The 19,435-nt window shown below is 37.5% G+C and overlaps 1 protein-coding gene across 1 annotated transcript in view; it reads right to left on the reverse strand.

Annotated features, from left to right (window-relative positions):
- Positions 1-2,770: 2,770 nt before the first annotated feature.
- The window catches only part of rtn4rl1b (reticulon 4 receptor-like 1b), a 183,381-nt gene continuing 166,716 nt past the window's right edge, over positions 2,771-19,435 (reverse strand). Inside the window, exons 2-3 of the mRNA XM_065281044.2 lie at positions 5,911-6,362; positions 2,771-5,807 (exon numbers count right to left, since the gene is read on the reverse strand). Of these exons, the coding sequence (XP_065137116.1) occupies positions 4,836-5,807; positions 5,911-6,362 (1,424 nt within the window). The 3' untranslated portion in view covers positions 2,771-4,835. The remainder of the gene's footprint in view (positions 5,808-5,910; positions 6,363-19,435) is intronic.

The raw sequence follows: 19,435 nt of genomic DNA on the forward strand, positions 1-19,435 counted from the left end.
TGAACATAAACTAAGATTAATAAATGCTGTAGAAGAATTGTATTGTTCATTGTTATTTCATTAGCTAATGCAGCGGTCTTAAATGTTTTTAGGGGCAAGCACACCTTAGATGAAAGAGGCATGGAGCAGGGATCCCTTAATACTAAAACACTTTAATAGCAGAGATAACAGTAAGGGAAGAACCAATAAGGTACGAGAAGCTGCTTTATCGTATTAGACACAGAGTAAAGCAAAACTATTGACCAATCAGATTCAAGGACTGGAACTAACTGTTTTATAAATAAAATTAATTGTCACACAGCAGTATTATGTATAGCCAGTACATTAGCACTATTATGCATGTTGGTGTTGTTGGCAGTGTTAGCCTAGTGGTTAGAGAGTCTGGCTCATGGCCGGCATGTTGTGATGGTGGTGCCCTTGAGCAAGGCACCTTAACCTTAATTGCTCCCCAGGCGCTGTGGGGATAGCTGCCCACTGCTCCGGGTGTGTGTGTGTGTGTGCGTGTCCACGACTTGCAGTGCATGTGTTCACTACTCAATGGGATGGGTTAAATGCAGAGGTCACATTTAGAGTAAAATTACATTCTGAAAGAATGGCAAACATACCAATATGATTTAATTGTTTTTATGATGCAGAAGTAAAGTTTTTTTTCTGTCGCTACTCCTGCTTCCTGACAGGGCAGTTGCATTGTCTTCCGATATTTTGTTTTTGTCCGCAGTCCAAAATTGCACTGCATGCGGGACCTTCAATAAGCCTACGTGGCCGAGCACATGTGCATCTTGAGGGAACATTGGTTTGTAACGTTTTGTATGTTTTACATAAAAAAAACATGATTAAACATCATTTGGCAGACCCCATGTGGGCCGCGGACACCTGGTTGAGGACCCATGAGCTAATGCATTAACTAATTGTTGTAAACATAATCTGTATGGTTTAAAATATTACAAACATTTTGTATGTTGTATTTTTTTTTTATATGTGACTTTTTAAGTCCATACATGGTCATATACTGTAAATGTAAGGAATAATTCACTCTGATGATATAATGCAACCGGTGGTAAAGTGCACACCTCGGGTGTGAAATATTTGTTTAATAATTCAACTGACCAGAGTCAATTATTCTGCTTATACCACAGACATTGTTCAGATTTTTTATTTATTTGAAGTTTTTGTCTATAAATGCCCTTGTGCACAGTCCCGTTGTATAACTATATATTTTATTTATCAGATTTCATATAAAAAAATCAATGCTCAATGCAATATAATATACATAACTATATTATCTGTTTTGTATTAAGACCTTACATAATGAACTGTATTGTTTTATTACCTCAGAATGAGCCGTTTTTATCTACATACACCGCGGGTCCCCTTACATAATGGTCACCATTTTGGGCTGTCATGTTTCTACATTAGCCCTAAATGGACAAACTATAGATCACATTTTGTTACTGTGTTGTCTCAGACAACGACATGTTTGTCCTGTGGAGGCTACCATAGCTTCACTACACGTTTTGCAAAGGAGGGGTGAGCTGTTGCAATTCACAGTCTCACCACTAGATGCCACAAAAAGTCCCACATTGCACCTTTAAATATTGTGTTGATTTCCTACAGTACCGTTCATTATTACAAATGACTGTGCCTTCTGTGAAACTGCATTTTATGAACTGGATGATGTAAATCTAGATGATATATATCAGTGTAAAGAAAGAGAGCAAGAGAGGGGGGAAAGATGAAGAGGTGGGGCGAGCTTTTTTGCTCGTAAGAGAGAGAATGAGCCGAGACCCACCATGTTATCACATTAGAGATGCTCATCAATTCAAATTGCTGTTTCCCGTCCTCCACCGTGTAGAAAACTAACTTTTTCCCTCTTTTCATTGAACAGAATTTTACAAAAAGTAATTTACACTCCAATGAGGGAATCGATTTCCATCACGGTGGTGGGACAGGAAAGGGAAAGAGAGGAAATGGGATTTATGCTGTAAAGTCAGATTAAAAATCATAATAACCTTGAATATCTATAGATTTGCAGTGGCACATTCATAAATATGCAACCCGTCGGAGATGATTTATAGAGGGTTAGCTGTATTAGTTTTGCATGTTTGGTTGATTGCACAGACCCGTACTGTACGTACACATCAATAAGTGAGCTTGTGCAGCACCTGCGGTGTGAAATTACTTTCATCCGTTAAATTAATAGTGTTTGCGGGTGGCTGTGTTTTTCAGCTCTCTGGGTAATCAAGAACATATATTAGTGTTTGGTGACTTCTTATGGATACAATTTGTGTGTGTTCTAGCTATACATACAAACTGATGTCAGTTTATTTTAGGTCAAGTGTACTGTAGTGAGTAGTGTGTAATTTAGAGCAAACATCAAGCTTTATCATGTGACCATGGGCCTCATTTATAAAGCATTGCTTGTCCGATTGCTGCAGGTTATTGGAAATGTATATATATGTATATATATGTGTATATATATATATATATATATATATATATATATATATATATATATATATATATATATATATATATATATATATATATATATATATATATATATATATATAATGATTTAATTTAAAACAGTTTGCTAAGAAATGCACTGATCGAATGTGTAAGTGGCATCCTGCGCCCATTTAACTTTCCTCTCAACTAATTAATATTCATGAGCTATGCAAATATGATGTATAATGTAAAGCCTTATTCCGGTCCATGCCAACGTTCCTCCTTCGCCTGAACACGTATGCAGTAAATGAAGACAAACACGTTTAACATAAGAAGATATAGATTTTAATATCTTTATAAATGTTTTCCTTTTTTTTAGAACAACTTGTTAAACCATCGAATCACTAGGATGGAGAGACACAGAAGAGAGAGAGAGGAGAGGAAATTGTTTTGTGCAGTTTAGTCAGAAAAAATGGTGCCCTAGGGACATCCCAAATAAATATATAAACAAAAGTTCAAAATAAAAGGTAAAATAAAAATAACAATAAAAAATTATACTTGAGTTCTGAAGAGAGGCTCTTCAGAGATTCGGAAACCCTGTTGTAATCAAAAATGTCATTAATGATGTCAGTGTCATAGTACTGTTTAATATTTCCATTGCGGATTGTGACGATACGGTTCTCCTTATTTGTACAAAGTGTGTATTGGTACAGGAGGAGCAGTTCTCCTCAGCATCCATATTGTGTCCCCAGTGTTTGCCAAGTGATCGTCCCTCCTGTGGACTATTCAGACACTGAAGAAGCAATTCAGCAGGCCTATGGCTCCAAAAAGTCTTTTTTTGGCCATGTTAAATTTGAAATGTGTATATATATATCATCACAAGATACCTTTATAGTTGTTTGTTTTTTCTCGCTTTCATCTTGCTTGATTATTTACCGCTCAAAGAAAGAGAGGCGTCTATGTTTTCGATGGTGGGCTTAGACTGAAGGCGCTTTGTCAAAATAAAGTTCATTTCAATTAGACCTGTGTTCCCCACACGAGTCCGTGCCCCCATCAGAAGTCCATTTCTAAGTCCTCTGAGTCACAGCCCAACAAAACAAACAACACAGAGGACAAGAAACAAACACGACTCTAATTTTTTCATAGCTTTTTATACTGGACGCACACACGCAGGCACGCACGGAGGCATACACTGTGTTTTTTGAAGCAGATGAGGTCAGATGGGTCTCATTTGCTTCTTTAAACAATATAGCAGCTAGTATAACCATTGGCTTTTTTGTGCTGTTATAAAACAATACAATCCAAAATAAAAGATTCACCTCTTTTTTGGGCATAACAAGAAGTTAAGGGGATGAAAACGAAAGAGAATAAAAGGTGGTATCTAGGTATAAACTTTTCGGCTGAGGTAAGAATAATTTGATGTGCTTTTATATTTGCTCTTCAGTTTTAAGAGCACTGATTACAACATTTTGTTTTGTTGTTTATGATGCTTGGTTTGATTTTATGTCATTCAGTGCAGTCAGGTAATATTCCCACTCCAGCATATTAAAAACAGGACTTTAATCCTAATGATGGTCTTGTTAAATATTTGGCAATGTTATATATATTAAAAGGGGCTCTAAGCGAATTCACACGTTTTTTTTTTGTTTGTTTCATACAGTAAACATCTCCTCACTATCTGCTAGCTGCCTGTCCTCTGAATACACTGTAAAAAAACGCGGTCTCTGTAGACAGCCCAAGCTCCGCAAACTTCAACAAAAACAAAGTGATCAAACCTACCACCAGGAAACATAACAAAGTGTTCCAGCCAATAAACAACAAGAAGGATTTGGGAGTGGGGGTTGGGCGCGTTCATGACTCGTTCAGAAAGCACGGAATGGAGGGGAGGAGTTAGCTACGCTCCGTTTTGTTTGACAACACTTCGAACGTCAACAAGAGGTGACATCTCACAGATTCGCTTAGAGCGCCTTTAAACAAAAAAACAATGTGTCTTGTTGAATTAGCAATATTCTCCTTATTTGATGGTTTCTTTTTGTTTTGTACTTAGAAATGTACACATTTATTTGGTTTTTTGTGCTTTCTTTCATTCAAATACTTTTTCAATTTGAAGGGGAGACCAGGCCAACAGGTAGTGAAAAACATAAAAACCAAAGTGGCAGTGCAAGCGTCCAGTTTGCTTTGCTTTTCTTCATGTACTCCAACCCACGTGTTAACTTAATTTAGGTCTAAATGGCAAATCTCCTATCACAATGTATAACACTTCATCACTCACACACTCACACAAACGTTACACACACTCACACTTGAGTAGGCCTGATAATGCTGGAGCTAGAGCAGATCTGAGGACTGTACAGTATTTCTTATGCCGTGAAGGCCCAGCATCCGCTTCAGCGCAGAATCATCTCAGTGCTTAGAAGCAAAAACAGTCCCAGAATTCTAGAGATAAACAGAGGCAGATAATGAGAGCTCCCCCTGTTGGTTGCCTGTTGGACCCCGCTGGGGGGACGCACAGAGGTCTGGGTGGTGCATTTGTGCTTCCTGCGGGTGTTTGAAGCATCCGATGATGTTTCATCATATTTTCCGGTGAAATCCGGGGAGGAGTACTCCTTATCGGCCATTTCCTTAAGCGTGTGGACCTCGTTGGGTACTTTTCCCTTGCTGCCCCTGACGCGTTGACGTGTGCAGTTCCGAGACCGTCCAGGCCTCTGAGCAGGCTCTATCCCTGGGGTGCTTTCTGGTCCTGCACCGTTTATGGCAGGGGGTGGCTGAGGCAGGGGTGAGGGTGCTGAGGGGTATTGTTCATTTTGGTGGGGATGTGTCTGTGGAGGCTGGACAGAATGGGGCTCTTGTTTCAGCGAGACTTTATCCGTTCCTGCCCAAGTCTTGGCCTTGCTCTGGTGTAGGGACTCGGATCCAGAACAGTTGGGGAAGTCCTCTTTCTTCAGTTGCTTAAGATCCTTGCCTGCCATATCTGTCGGTGCCACACATCCAACGGATGATGTGGAACCCCGAAACTTCTTGAGCCAGTCCCACAGTGATAAAGCCTTACAGTCGCACTCCCAGGGGTTATCGTTGAGGCGTAAATACTCCAGGGCAGGCAGCTGGGACAGGCACTCTCCAGCTAGCTCTGTCAGGGAGTTGTTGAACAAGTAGAGGGTAGTGAGTCTCCGCAGGTCGTGGAATGCCAGCCGGTCGACCCACTGCAGTTGGTTGTGGTGCAAAAGCAGTCGGTCCAAAGCCCCCAGCCCTCGAAATGTGTTCTGGTGCAGGCTCCACAGACGGTTCCCATGTAGAAACAGGTGGCTTAGATTATGTAAATCCGCAAAAAGATCATCTTGCAGATACTCCAAATGGTTGTCCTTCACACACATAGAGAAACAAAGCAATGGTTATATATTAGAACAGAACAGTATATTACAATGTGTAAGCTTTTTTGTTTGCTCATTACATGAGGAGGCTTACCTGCAGGTAAAGGTACTGGAGGTTGCGGAGACCCTGGAAGATGTTATTGGGCAGTGCGCTGAGGCCACAACGGTATAGATGGAGGGCATGGAGCCGGCCCAGCCCATGAAAGGTTTCTGCAGAGAGTGAACGCAGGTAGCGATTGTCTCCCAGGTCCAGCTCCTCCAGCAAGGTGAACCCCTGAAAGGTGGATGGTTCAATGTATGTGATGTTGTTGGAGTACATCCACAGAGTGACTGTGGTTGGGCTAAAGTGGCCCCGTAGTAGTCGATGTATCTTGTTGTTTTGAAGGAAGATGCGTTCGCTGTGTGGAGGAATGCCTTCTGGGACTGATAGAAAGTTGTGGGCTTGGCAGCTGACAGTGCTGGGGGCCATGTAGCAAATGCAGTGACGTGGACAGGACCAGGAAAACTCCAGCCCACAGAGTACCAGTAGGAACTCCAGCCCACAGCCTGGAAAGAAATAATGAAAGAGACAGAGTAAGTAAGTTGCCGATTTGTCTCTGATATTTTGCATAAAACCAACTGACTGTAACATTAATCCAAAGCTCTTACGGGTAAATATCAAAGTTTTATTAATAATGTATTATGTTAATTGTAAAACAACATACAATTAGACAAAAACAAGAATGAAGCCCCACCACTTAACCCAATGTCATTTTGCAGATCTTAGTTGATCTTTAGCCTGTCCAAGCTGATTTTAGCTATCTCAAGATAGTCTCCTACCCTACAGGTTTTCAGCTGGTTCAGCTCTGGTATCTCAGAGGATATCCTAACCTAACCAGCTAAAAATACCCAACTGAAACCAGCAAACAGACTCACCTGAGCAAACCATTTTAGGTGTTGACTATAAACCTTTTTCAACAGGGTAAAGTCTGGCCTATGAAACTGAGCCCATTTTGGAAAAAAAGTAAACAATGGCAAAAACCTACAATGGCTTTATAGAGTTTCAGTAAAGCAGCAAAATCTGCCATTTTACGAGTTTTTATTCTGTGTGCGTGTATAAGCAGAGCTCACCAAGCTACTGCCGAAACAGATCCCAGAGCCTACAAAGGTTCTCCTGACTGCTTAGTTAAACCTGCGTTAAGCCTATGAGAGGCATACAAAACCCCTGCTGCTTTCTGACATGCTTCCTTGGAGCCATTTTGTGCAACTTATCCTCCAATTCATCTATGCACAGAATGGCAGGGAGGGAGAAATTTCTACTCCATTATGAGAGCCTAATTTGTTCATGAGTGGCAGCTTTCCCCCGCCCCTTTTTTCAGAAATGCATTTTTCAAAGCATCGTTCCTGTCATTCACTCAAAATTGATTCGCCACTGCCGTCTCTTAACATCACCGTAATCCTCCAGGTTTCTGCCTTCGAAATACAGAGGCAGGCATTACACGCTTACAGGAGATGAGCGGATATTTATTGGGATAGCTTTCGACTCCAAATGTGTCTGTGAGCTGTGGCATTCAGATGCAAACGCTGTTGACCTTTAGCAATGATTCCCCGGGCGTCTGATGACAGCACGGGAGCAGACTGTCTCACCTGCATGCAAGTCTCGCTCTCCGAGTGGCCATGTAATCCCATTTGTCCTGACAGTGTGCCAAAATTAAATATGTCCTCACCAACCAAGCAACAACCACACTTCGTAATCCCAATAGAAACTCTTCCCTTGGATCATGTGATCATATTTGTAATATTGGTTAGCCACCTTAAACTGTGACCTGGAGCACAATTACATATATCACTTCTATTGCCCGTAAGCTAATTTGTTTCTGTGCAAAAAGACTTGTAAATGGAGGAAACTGGATTTTTTATGTCCTCTTATTATATTCTACTTAGGGCTTTTTTCGTTTTGATAGTGCTTGGTCAATAACATATAACTGACTACTAATAGCAGTTGCCAGATGCCACCACCCATACACACATACAAAAAAGCATAACTAAATTCTCAGTTCATTCCCAACATACATAAATATATACTGTTTGTCATTTCCCTTTTAGGGTGTGCATGTGGGTTGTATGCATAAGACAGATTTCCATTTGTATAGTTAAATAATTTTAGATGTAAGTATTAAAATGCATTTAAAATGCCTAAGTATGCTGTATGCAAGTTTATGTGACAGTAAATCCGATTCATAAAGTAATTCTTATTGATCTATAAACAAGTGTTCCTATTGTCATGGATTCCTGGAAACATAAAACAGAGTCAATACTTTTCAACAAATCAGTTCAAAAGGTTCTTATGAATTGCTCTATATTTATAGGATTCAAAACCGGTTTTATGTAGTCTACTTATTCATAGGGATATTGTGGTGAGGCAAGTCACTTATTTTGGCAAATCAGCTTGCTTGTTTTCCAGCAAGATCTGGCAACACTGTGCTTTTCAGTCTATTGAGAAGATGCATTGATACTAAAGAAAGGGGATTGTATGTTTATGTCTATCCCATAGACTGTGAAAAATATGGATGGATCTCAATAGACTTGCACTATTAAAGTCGCAATGAAAAGTAAAATAAAAAACTGTAATTTGTTTTGTAATATTGTGGTATTTTTTTTTTTTTACAAATGATTTATCTGTGAGCTTCATTCATTTTTAAAAATTCATGTACCCTCATAATCTTTAATCAAAAATGCAAATCTCCTCCCCTCCTAAAAACGATCTCTCTTTACTTCCAGTCAAATGTATGGCAGGTGGGCGGGGTCCGGGAGAATATCGCTGCGATTAGCAATTAGCAACATAACCCAACTTCAAATGATCCAATCAGCTCTCGATGGACAAATTCAAATCCAGCCCTGCCTTATTTCATTTCAGAGGCCGGTTTTACTCGGATACACGTCACCACGGGGAAAATTAGGCAATTGATACTTCCGTTTCATGGCGAATTAAAAAAATGAAGCCAAAATATCTAAAAAAAAATAGCTGTTGACATCTTATAACATCATTTGAAGCCAGAGTCTGTGCAGAAGTGATTTTTCAATGTCCCACCCATTTTCCTGTTGAACTCAATAATAATTACCAGCTTAAAGGGACAGTAAGTAGAATTTTACCCCATCTAGTGGTGAAATTGTATTTTGCATTTAAATGAACAGTGCTCTCTAGCGCCTCGCTTTTCCAAATGCGTGTTGCAACTATGGTAGCTGTTATGAACTCACTGATCTCCTTGTCTGTTTCAGCTATTTTACGTGTTCTGAATGAAAACGTGTTGTGGAAACGCGTTGTTAGGTTAGTGCTCTTTGTCCCTCTCTGCTATTATAGTTTATCAATATGCCGGAACGACATGGAAGCCTCCTTGGACTTACCCGTTCAATGTAAGTAAAGAGAAGAAATTCTAAGCTTACAAAGAAAAGTCAGATCATTGGCAGAGGTCATTTGACACCAATAAGGACATATTTATAAATAAAGATATTGATTTCGATTAATAAAACACTTAAAATCCAACTTACAGTCCCTTTAAACCAAACCTATTAGTAAAACGAACACTTCAAAGTACATCCACATAATAAAAAGATCTAAAATTATATAAACCATTGTTGGAATTGTTTTTGTTAAGTGTTATTTGATATTTAATTTAGGTTCACATCCCATTTATTTACAAAAAAAGAGGATTGTTTGTGACCAATACTGCAGCCAGCCACCAGGGGGCAATCAAAATGTTCTGGCATCACTATTTAGGATGCATGTGGCACCCTCGGTTTATCCATACAGCATCTCTATTCAGAATCTGATAATCTGTCTATAACAAAATCACAAGCCTCTGAAGGTCTCAGTAAGATGTGTGTTGATTAACTGGACGAACATCTTGAGAATTATATAGCTAAGAGGAACAGCAAATGTAATGAGATTTGTAGTAATCCAATATTTCGTTAGGTCTTATCTACTCAGTAAAGGATGTTTTTTATTCCATCCTCGTAGGTTTTGGTTAGTCTGACACCTGTCCTTTCATTGAATGAGAGAGAGAGAGCGTGCCAGATTGCTGACAGAACGGTAAGCTTCTGGGGATTTCTCCCAAATAAATGGGAAAAGACAAGGCAAACATCTCAGCTCTGGCTGGTGGAGCAGTTATTTTCTCGATATTTTTCGTTGTTAACATCTATTTTCTAACCCCCTTGCGTTAAGCATTGCATAATATCATGTATAATGAAATTCTTCCTCAGCACTTTACTTAATAGGCTTATTTTTGGTTTAATGGTGGATATTTGTGGAGCTGTTTCTCGTAATTGCTTTCCTGTGTTTTTTATGCTTTGTCATACTAAATGTGTAGTTATTTTCCTTAAAAGTCATATTATCTTTCCATTTCCCCCCATTGCTTTACTTAAGATTTTAACAAAATGGGGGTACCACCATGTAGATGGATTTTTGATAACACAAGCTGCCATGGAGATAATGATTTTCTGTCAGCCCCGGAGAGCGATTATCTGACACATATGCTAATCATTGATGGTCCACACCATTACCCATATTATTGAAACATTAACTACATACTACATACAACTACACACGATGCTGCATGATGCCTGTCTGTGGAAAAGTCCCTATCTGGATATATGGTGCTATGACTGTTAGTGTTCAGTGTGTTTTTGTGAGTTGCTGTTTAGATGGATTATTTTTTATGACCCAAGTCAGAAGTGCTCGAATTGAGGTATCATGCTTGCTTGTACCATAAACGGTACAATGCAAGTTATGAGCCAACTGCATGACTAATAAAAGTTGCATTATATTTACTGTCTCATCTGAGTACCTCAGCCTGCATATCACATGAGGTTTCTTTTGCCCACCTGAAGTAATAATAATAATAATAATTCCTTACATTTATATAGCGCTTTTCTCAGTACTCAAATAGTACAAAATAAACTCCAGAGAGATCTGCTGCCTCACACTTGTCACCTTCCTGATCCTGACCCTCCATGAGGCCTCTTGGATCCCTTCCACAAAGCAATTTACACCCTTCTCATCTAGAGACCAGTCCAGTGAAAGAATGCGATATGTGGGATATTTTTAGTTCTGTTGTGAATGGTAATAGTGGGATGTGAGGTAATAATGAGAGGAAGAAATAGCACAAGGGCAAGGGGTGTCATTAGCAGCAAATATGGATGCTTTTCACACAGTTGGTCTTATTTTTAATCATGACACAGATTGCATTCATGCATAAATCCGGTGTGTAAATGTTTTTACACAAAAATGATTCATCTGTTTATGAATCATGCTGCTTAGATGCTATTTAAACCACACATATGCAACAAAATCACTAATATCACTTGGTCTTAGAAAGCATGTTGTGTTAAAGTAGCCAGTCATGTGCAGTCTAAGGCTATAGAAACAGTGTTTATTGTCTTCCAAATGGTTTTACTTGAAGATCGTACTGTGTGTTTTCTCATGTAAAATTGCATCTTTGGAGAGCATATAGGTTAACTTGCCGAGAGTGATGAATGGCTTTATAGTAGAGGTTGTTGGGAAATATACATTGGTTGAGCATGTGTTATGCAAATTATTGACTGTTGTTATTAGAAAAATTCAGATGGAATGTAAGTACATTTGAATTGTTAGTGAAAAAAGTATTAGTGAATTGCACCTAATCCCCAATCATTTAAAGGCACCATGTGTCATTTTCGCCATTAGAGGTAGCTAAACAACAACAACGGTGTAGCTTGATGGCGCTGTGAAAAGTGCTGAATGATGGGAGCTGTAGTCTTTACTTTCACTGTCGATACGCAATCGATCCCACAGGACTCACAAATCACAAAGTGCCTTGCTAAATGCTTCAAGTAGGGTTGCACATGGTTGAACGTTATATTTTTCTGGTATTTTTTTCACACTGCCAAAAGGGGTTAACTCTGTGTTACAACTAACCCCTCAGCACTTTCGCTAACGTTAGCGTAATTCTTACCGTTGTTTGAAATAGGCTACACACGAATGATTGCTAGCTGCCAACAAAATAAATGTGCCTGTCTGATTAAAAATTGTGTGTCAAATTTATTTTTGTTCATATCTTTAATATTGATTGAATAAGGTCACATCAAAGATTGGAATCATAATGAAATGAATGGCTAAAATCAGACTTTGATGCACATTATCTCAGAATATGATTTTGAAACTGTAGTGTGGTTATTAAAGACTCTGTCACGTATAGAAATTTTTTTTGTCATAATTGTGCTGCTTTTTCTCACATATTTAGACATTTGTATCCATTTATAATTGAACTATTGTTAGAAAAGGGCTGGATGTATGAATACAGTGTGGATACCTGTCTTTTATAGACAGATATATAAACAATATCCACGTCAAGTATATAGACAAAATAGTATTGAAATATTTGCCTGCAAACTTAATTTTAAGCAAGTGTTAAAACTAACCCCCTGCCTGTTACAATTAACCCCACCTATGGGGTAAGTTGTTACGTTTCCACTTCTGTCACGTTTGGTGTAATTGGCCAAGAATGGTAAGTAATAGAAACAAACGTCAAATGTTCATTTGTAGCAGAGATGTGTGTGTTGCTTGTGTAAAAATATAATTAATCAAACTTTTTGAATGATTGACCCAAAACCAAAAGCGTTTGGTTGTGCCCCGCTCTCTCCTACTGCTTCAGCATACGGCACTGTCCGGATCGATCGCCATATGACATCAAAGTATCATTGGAACGACGCAACAGTACTGCTTTTGATTCACTGACAATGCTTTGATGTAGGGCTGCACAATAAATCAAAAACTACTTCTGCGTGTACTAGGATTACAATTATGGGTGAAACAATTAAATAATCGCTGTCCATTTGTACTAATATCTGTGCATTTCAGCTGTATGTTTGTGCACCAAATACAGTGGTGAATCAGAGATTTTAAAATTGATAAGCTGATGCGTCTTTCAGTCAATCATATTAAATACATTTTTTAATATTACCATGCAGCTGCTTCACAGAAAACATTTAAAAACTTCAATGTAAAATCTATTAATCGGTAATAATAATAATTGCAAATACAATATCAAGGTAAATAATCGACAATTATGATTTTGGTTATAATCATGCAGCCCTATTTTGATGTCACATGCCGATCTGTCTGCACAGTGCAACATGAAGGCAAACACTTGGTTTCAATGGCAGCAAAAGCAGAAAACGAGGATAGCCCGGACACGATACTATAAACAAGCGATCCTATAAACGTGTGAAGCACTCGTTAAAACTTTAAATTCTTTGAAATCAAACATTGCTGAATACATTTGGGATAATATAAGTAGATGTGAACAAAATATATAACACAATGATTTTTTGATATTTTAATGGAAATGAAATATTGATATTTAAAGAAATTTTTATGGTTGCTACAAAATCTCTATAATGCCTATATAGTATTTCAGTGTGTCAGTAACACCACTTTCAGCTCCCAAGAGTTGTAGATGGATTACAGCTGTGGAACAATGGAAGCCATGTTGTTGTGTGCGGCTTTTGAGAGATTTTCTATGGTCTCATGTACTGTGAGCTACTTGTACCAACCAACCCACCAATCTCTCTCTCTCTCTCTCTTATTCTTTAGTTTCTCACCCCTCTATGAATCTATGAAAGACACTGTTGAAAGCTTGTTATGCCAAGACTGATTAAGCCGGCTGCAACCAGGCTCTCCGTTTGACCCTGTGACCCCACGGTCACCGTGCCTTTTCATGCCATGCAGTCTCTAAGCATGGAAATAAATAAATAAAGACCTAAAGCAGAATGGCCGTGGTCCCCAGACAGTCAGCGCAAAGTAAGTGTGTGGAATATCAATGAAACATAGTTCACACTAAATTCGCCCTCATGAATAACACATGGTTGCTAATAGAAGAGAAATGGTCCGTCTGTTTCCCTGCGTGACTCTGCCCACCATTGCACGGGATAAACTCAATTTCCTGTTTCTCTCTAAGGACCCCAATAAACACTTGGCTGTTTGTTGCCTTGCTCGCACAAGTCTATAAACGGCATGCTTTCACATAATGCTTTCGTGCTGATGTTCGCACATACACGCGGTGTTTGACAATCACGCTAATGGCAAAGCAATAAAGCTCAGCATTGATTGGTCCAAGCCTTGTTTGCATAGCCAAAGGGAAATCAAGTTGGTTTTTACTCATTGCTGACATGTTTTCATAACTTAAATTGTGTTTGCGGGTAGACAGACATTAGGAAAGTTAATAACAGACCTAGAGGTTACACATGAATCTTATGCAATTTCCCGGACAAACATGTAATAGATATTATTTCACACAAATGTGTATGTACTAAGTACTTACTGCTGACATAACAGACAGAACACCATGTGCTGAGATTTTCCTTTAAGCACCCAAAACTCAAATTTATTTAAATATTCTGAGTGTACTGAATGTACGGCAACCAAAAGTATTTGCAAAAAAGCATTTTCAGTGATCGGCCAAATATGTAAAAAGACTGAATAAATTGTACTGAACAACAGTGTTTTTTATGACGTCATCAAACAGTGCTAAAGCGCGCACTGTTTCTGTGTGAGAGGAGTGCGCAAGTCGCGCAACCGCTGCTCATGTTGGTCCTGAGCATTTTTGCCGCTTTTATTTTACATTATTATTTGTTATCATTCTTTCATTCTTTCATCTACTGTTTATATTTCGGTGAGCTTGAGTTTTGTTTGTTTTTATCTTATTTTTTATGCATGTATAAGTTTTTTGTGAGAATTATGAACATTCTATGGCATTAAATATTTTAATACCATAAAAACCTTTTTAAAGATAAAAACTACCATGATACATATCGTTATCATGATATAAAATGATTCCTAACTTGATTCAATTTTGGTCATAAAAATAATAAAAATGCAAATGTGTTTAAATGACAAAAAGGTGAGTAAATGGTGAACATAATTGTAATTTGTAGGTGAACTATTTGATGTATTGGTGCCTAACTAAATTTTAAGAACGATAACTATTAAACAATAACTTCCACATATAAACGTACACAACAAAAGACGTATTGACTTCCATTTATACTCATTCGAAGATATTTCGCATTTTACTGTGGATTAAAGTTCAAGTTTGTATCGCGTGGAAATATATGACCAGTAGAAAACTGGTGTGTCACAGCGTGACCTTTCTCTCTACTGAAAAGCAAAGATGGACGAAGCCAAATAACTTATATTGACAAAACGCTCCTCACCCATATTCGCTGGAAAGTTTGAAAAATATTTTCTAGTGTGACCGCCCCTTAAGCTGGCGTGCTGCAATTTTACAATTGAAATGTGTGTGCTCTTTAGGATGGGAATTGATTGGCTGTAAATTTGATTGGCTGTAAATGTTTTATCGTGCATCAGCTGTAAACAAATCTCTGATGTTGACAATATTGTTCCCCTGTATCATTGTTATACTTTTCTCCTAAATTTAGAATGATTTTAAACCTTATCTTTATTTTATTCTAAATATTATTCATTTTATATACTGTAGACTTGCAAATTTCATTTAGTTTTATACATTTTATGTTTAAGCTAAAGATAATGTGCAATGTTAAAGATATCAGGCTCAGGGCATTATGGGCTGTTTTGATAAGAGTGTCAAATTGATGGTGTGTAAAACCCAATTGCCTGGAAAGCAAGGCTAATGTCTGCAGCAGGACAAACTGTAATCAAAGTGTTTAAAACCAACATTGTAGAAAGAATGTTCAAATTTCATTATGATCTACATTAATTCATGTGCCATGTTTTTGAAGTGGCGATTACTCTTAGTTTAATGCCATGATTTATGGCAGTAATTAGAGCACACAGACACTGTTATATTCGTGGGATACAGAGCGTCATTATAACACGGTGCTTGCGTTTCTTCAAAACATCGCAGCTGATCTTGCTAGTTAGCAGGGAGCTTATGCTAGTATAACAAATATATCTCTGCCAAGCTGTTTATTTGCTTCTCATCATAAGAGTATCCTAAAATCCTTAATGAAAGTGTAAGGTGTGTGTTTTGTGTTTTATAAGATGTTTTAGTGTCAAGATTGTATAGTGGTTAATTATTAATGAAGGAATGGGATGTTTGATCACAATTGAACAGATAAACTTTATAGGAGATCCTCACTAGTCTGTGTGTTTGTGTGTGTGGGTTGGTATATGTGGTATACAGGGATTTATGAATAATGACATGTTTATAATGCTATATGGGGCTTGATTCATAGATTGTTCATAGATTTAGGACTGCCAAAAGGTTTTTGTGATGGGTGGGGTTAGGGACTGGGGTAGGTTAGGGGAATATAATATTAAGTTTATACAGTATAAAATGCATTGCGTCTGGAATTGTCCCCATAACCATGTATGCCTGACTGTGTGTGTGTTTGTGTTGCTACATGATACCTGCTATCCATCATGCTAATTGACTATATGTCTCAGAGTCTCAGAAAAAGTATATATACAGTTTTATCTTGAATGATATCATCTTATTATAAAGCATGAAAGTATACAAGCTTTCGAATGAAATGACATGTATTTCGTACCCCCATCTGTTTCTTGAAATGGTTTAAATGTGACGTAGTTGTCATCAATTCAGTCATCTTTCTATTTAGAAACTGGTTACAATCTTATACAGACACTTATTTTTACAGTTAGAATCTCTAATATACCCCTTAAAGAAAAACCACATTGGGTGATTCTCACAAAATCAGACTTATGAGGTGTCATGAAACATTTTGATTTAAAAAGTATATGCAAAGTAAGAGTATCAAAATAAGAAGCATACAGTTACAAACATCTCTTCATGTACTATTTTGCACATGATTTCAAAAGACATCAAACAAACTAATTTGTTGTTTTTTTCCACATTTAAGGGGAACATTTTCATTACCGCAACGTGTCCATGACTGGATTTGGGTTCTTTGACATGGAAATATTTATAATAAAAAATAAAAAGCTTCAGTGCATGTTATACTATAAACATTAACAGTAAAGAAACATGTGGTATTTGGTGATCATTGGTAAATGTAGAGACAATAATAAGGAATATAAATGTGTCCAAAACCAATTTTCTCATCCTCCACAACAATTTTTAATCATTGTTTAAGCCCTCAAGGAACTAACATTTAAAAAAAAATGGAAGGGACATAATTGATTGTGAGACTCAAGATGGCTACCAGGTAAGCAGTTCTTATTTTTTCTCTCCAAATAAAAGTAAAAATTTTGTTTGTCATAGTACCTAGACAACTTTTTAGTTCTCATTACTGAAACAAGAGTTTGTAAATGCATATACTTAATGTAATTTCATGTTGCGGTAATGATAATTTTTGATAATGATAATCTAAAAAATGTAAATAATTCTATAGAAAATATTTTTTAAATCCTCTAAAAATAATGGTTATAGTAAGTTCAGACCTTAATCTTATATGTGCAAAAAAATGGTCTTAAAGGGATTTAAAAAAAAATCTGATGCTGGACACCTTCTAAGTCTGGATTTCGTAAGAATCACCCAAATGTGTTTCACATGTTTTTCACATGTGAAATGTGTGTTTATGGAAAATTTTTGTGTGAATTCCACTTGAAACAAACACTAACATACAATTACTTTTACATTTAGTATCGCAAATGTACATATTTTGTGAAACTATATTTTTTGATGAAATTTACAAAAAAGTACATCATCATCTATACATTTTCATATTTATAATTGCCGGTCTATAATGTCTTTGCTAATATGTATTTATTGTACAGCTGTATTTGTGACAATGCAAAACAGTGAAAATTGATTTGTCCACATTATGCCAGCTTTTACAAAACAGGGCAAGTGCTTTTCTGACTGTCAAATTCATCAAGGACCATTCTGATAATATTTTCTGCAATCACTTCACATTTTGGCACTTGGAAACTAAGACACTCAATTATACTGTCCTGGCTCTCTCTTAAGTAAATACAACACATTTTTTATTATCGTTTCATTATTTGCAAAGTGATTACAAAGTGGCCAATTGGAGAACTTAAGTATAGAGAGGCTTGCAGTGAGTGGAGAAACTGAACGTAGCAGATCAGAATAGAAAATACAACCCCTTAAATCAAATCCATTGAGACTGAGTGGCCTGCCAAAGTACAAATGTACCGTACAGTATGAGTTTCTTTATTCTGTTGAATATAAAAGAAGATATTATTATAAAAGTAAGCATACAATTGACAGTACCCATTGAGTAGGATAAACAAATACTATGGATGTTAATGGTTACCGTCAACTGTGTGCTTACCATCATTTATCAAAACATTTTCTCATACAAGTTTCATTTTTGGATGAACTATCTCTTTAAAGGCTATTTAAGATGCATTTATTAGATAATATGCATCCAAAATTTTGTGTTGAAAATAGTGGTTTGTGATGAGTCCCAGTTACCATCTCAGTTGTGCTCCACTGATAGCCGAGATAGTGTTGGCACTCATCGCCAATGAGGGAAGCTCAATGCCTTGCCAAGTGTTATCTGAACTAAGTGGACAAAATTGAATGTTCTATTATTGATGTTTTTGCAGTGCTTGCTGTTTCGTTCCAGTTGTGGTCTTGCGGTTGAAAGTGTCTCCGTTTAACAAGCTAATAAGTTTGAGATGCCAATAGATCCGTTTAAGATTAAGGGATGGGTACTGAATGCAAATCTAAAAGTGAGAGAGATTGATGTAAATGGAGGAAGTGTTCGCAATCTTTCAACATGATGTAATAACAACCAGACACAGCTTTCTGTTTTTGGCTTGAGATGATGCAAACGTGCAATTTCTGCATAATGTGTCACCTGCCTGCATGACATAGATTACACAGCGAATGAAGAAATGTGCATGCAAAGACAGACATTTAAAGAGACAGAGAAATGAGACAGAGAGAAATGGAGCCGACCTGTTCTGATGATGGCGGTAGATTTCAATATGAGGAGCTAAAAATAAGACAGTCTGAACAAACAGCATGTAAATAATAAAGCATTTGAGATGTGTGTCCGGATGAATAGGGGAATGCAGAAGTGGACAAATGAGAGATCGCAGATGTTTAATACTTGGATTTTAATTATGAGAATTAAATAGATGTTAATTCTATTTGGAGCAGAGGGGAGGGATTATTATTTTACACTTTCGAGGTCAGTTAAATCATCAGACAAAAGCGACAGAGACATTAAAATATCCTTCAACAGAAATGAGCCCTGTGTGTTACTTCAGTGAATGATGATCCTGTAGTTTGTGGATCCATCAGTTGACTTTAGATCCAGATCGTCTGCGTATATAAATCAAACAATGAATAAAGCGACACCGCACACCCACCTAATGCCATCCTGCACGGTACGACATCAGCGGCGCTTGAGCGAGCACTGATGTAAAACGTAATTAATAGACCGGCCTTTATTTTCTGCTATAACTCACTAAGCTCAATGCATTGCACGTGGGCGTCTGAAGGCTAAGTTTTACATCTAGCATTTGGCCTTGTGTAAAATGACAGCCTGTCTTGCCTGTTCTTTTGTCATTTAAAAAACACTCACAATAAACCATCTTCAAAAGGGATAATACACGTGTTTTCGCGAGCAAAGGTTGGCTGGGTTTGTCATTTGTAAATGGCCCATAT

This window comes from Paramisgurnus dabryanus, chromosome 8 (assembly GCF_030506205.2).
Source record: "Paramisgurnus dabryanus chromosome 8, PD_genome_1.1, whole genome shotgun sequence".
Taxonomy (NCBI): Eukaryota; Metazoa; Chordata; class Actinopteri; order Cypriniformes; family Cobitidae; genus Paramisgurnus; species Paramisgurnus dabryanus.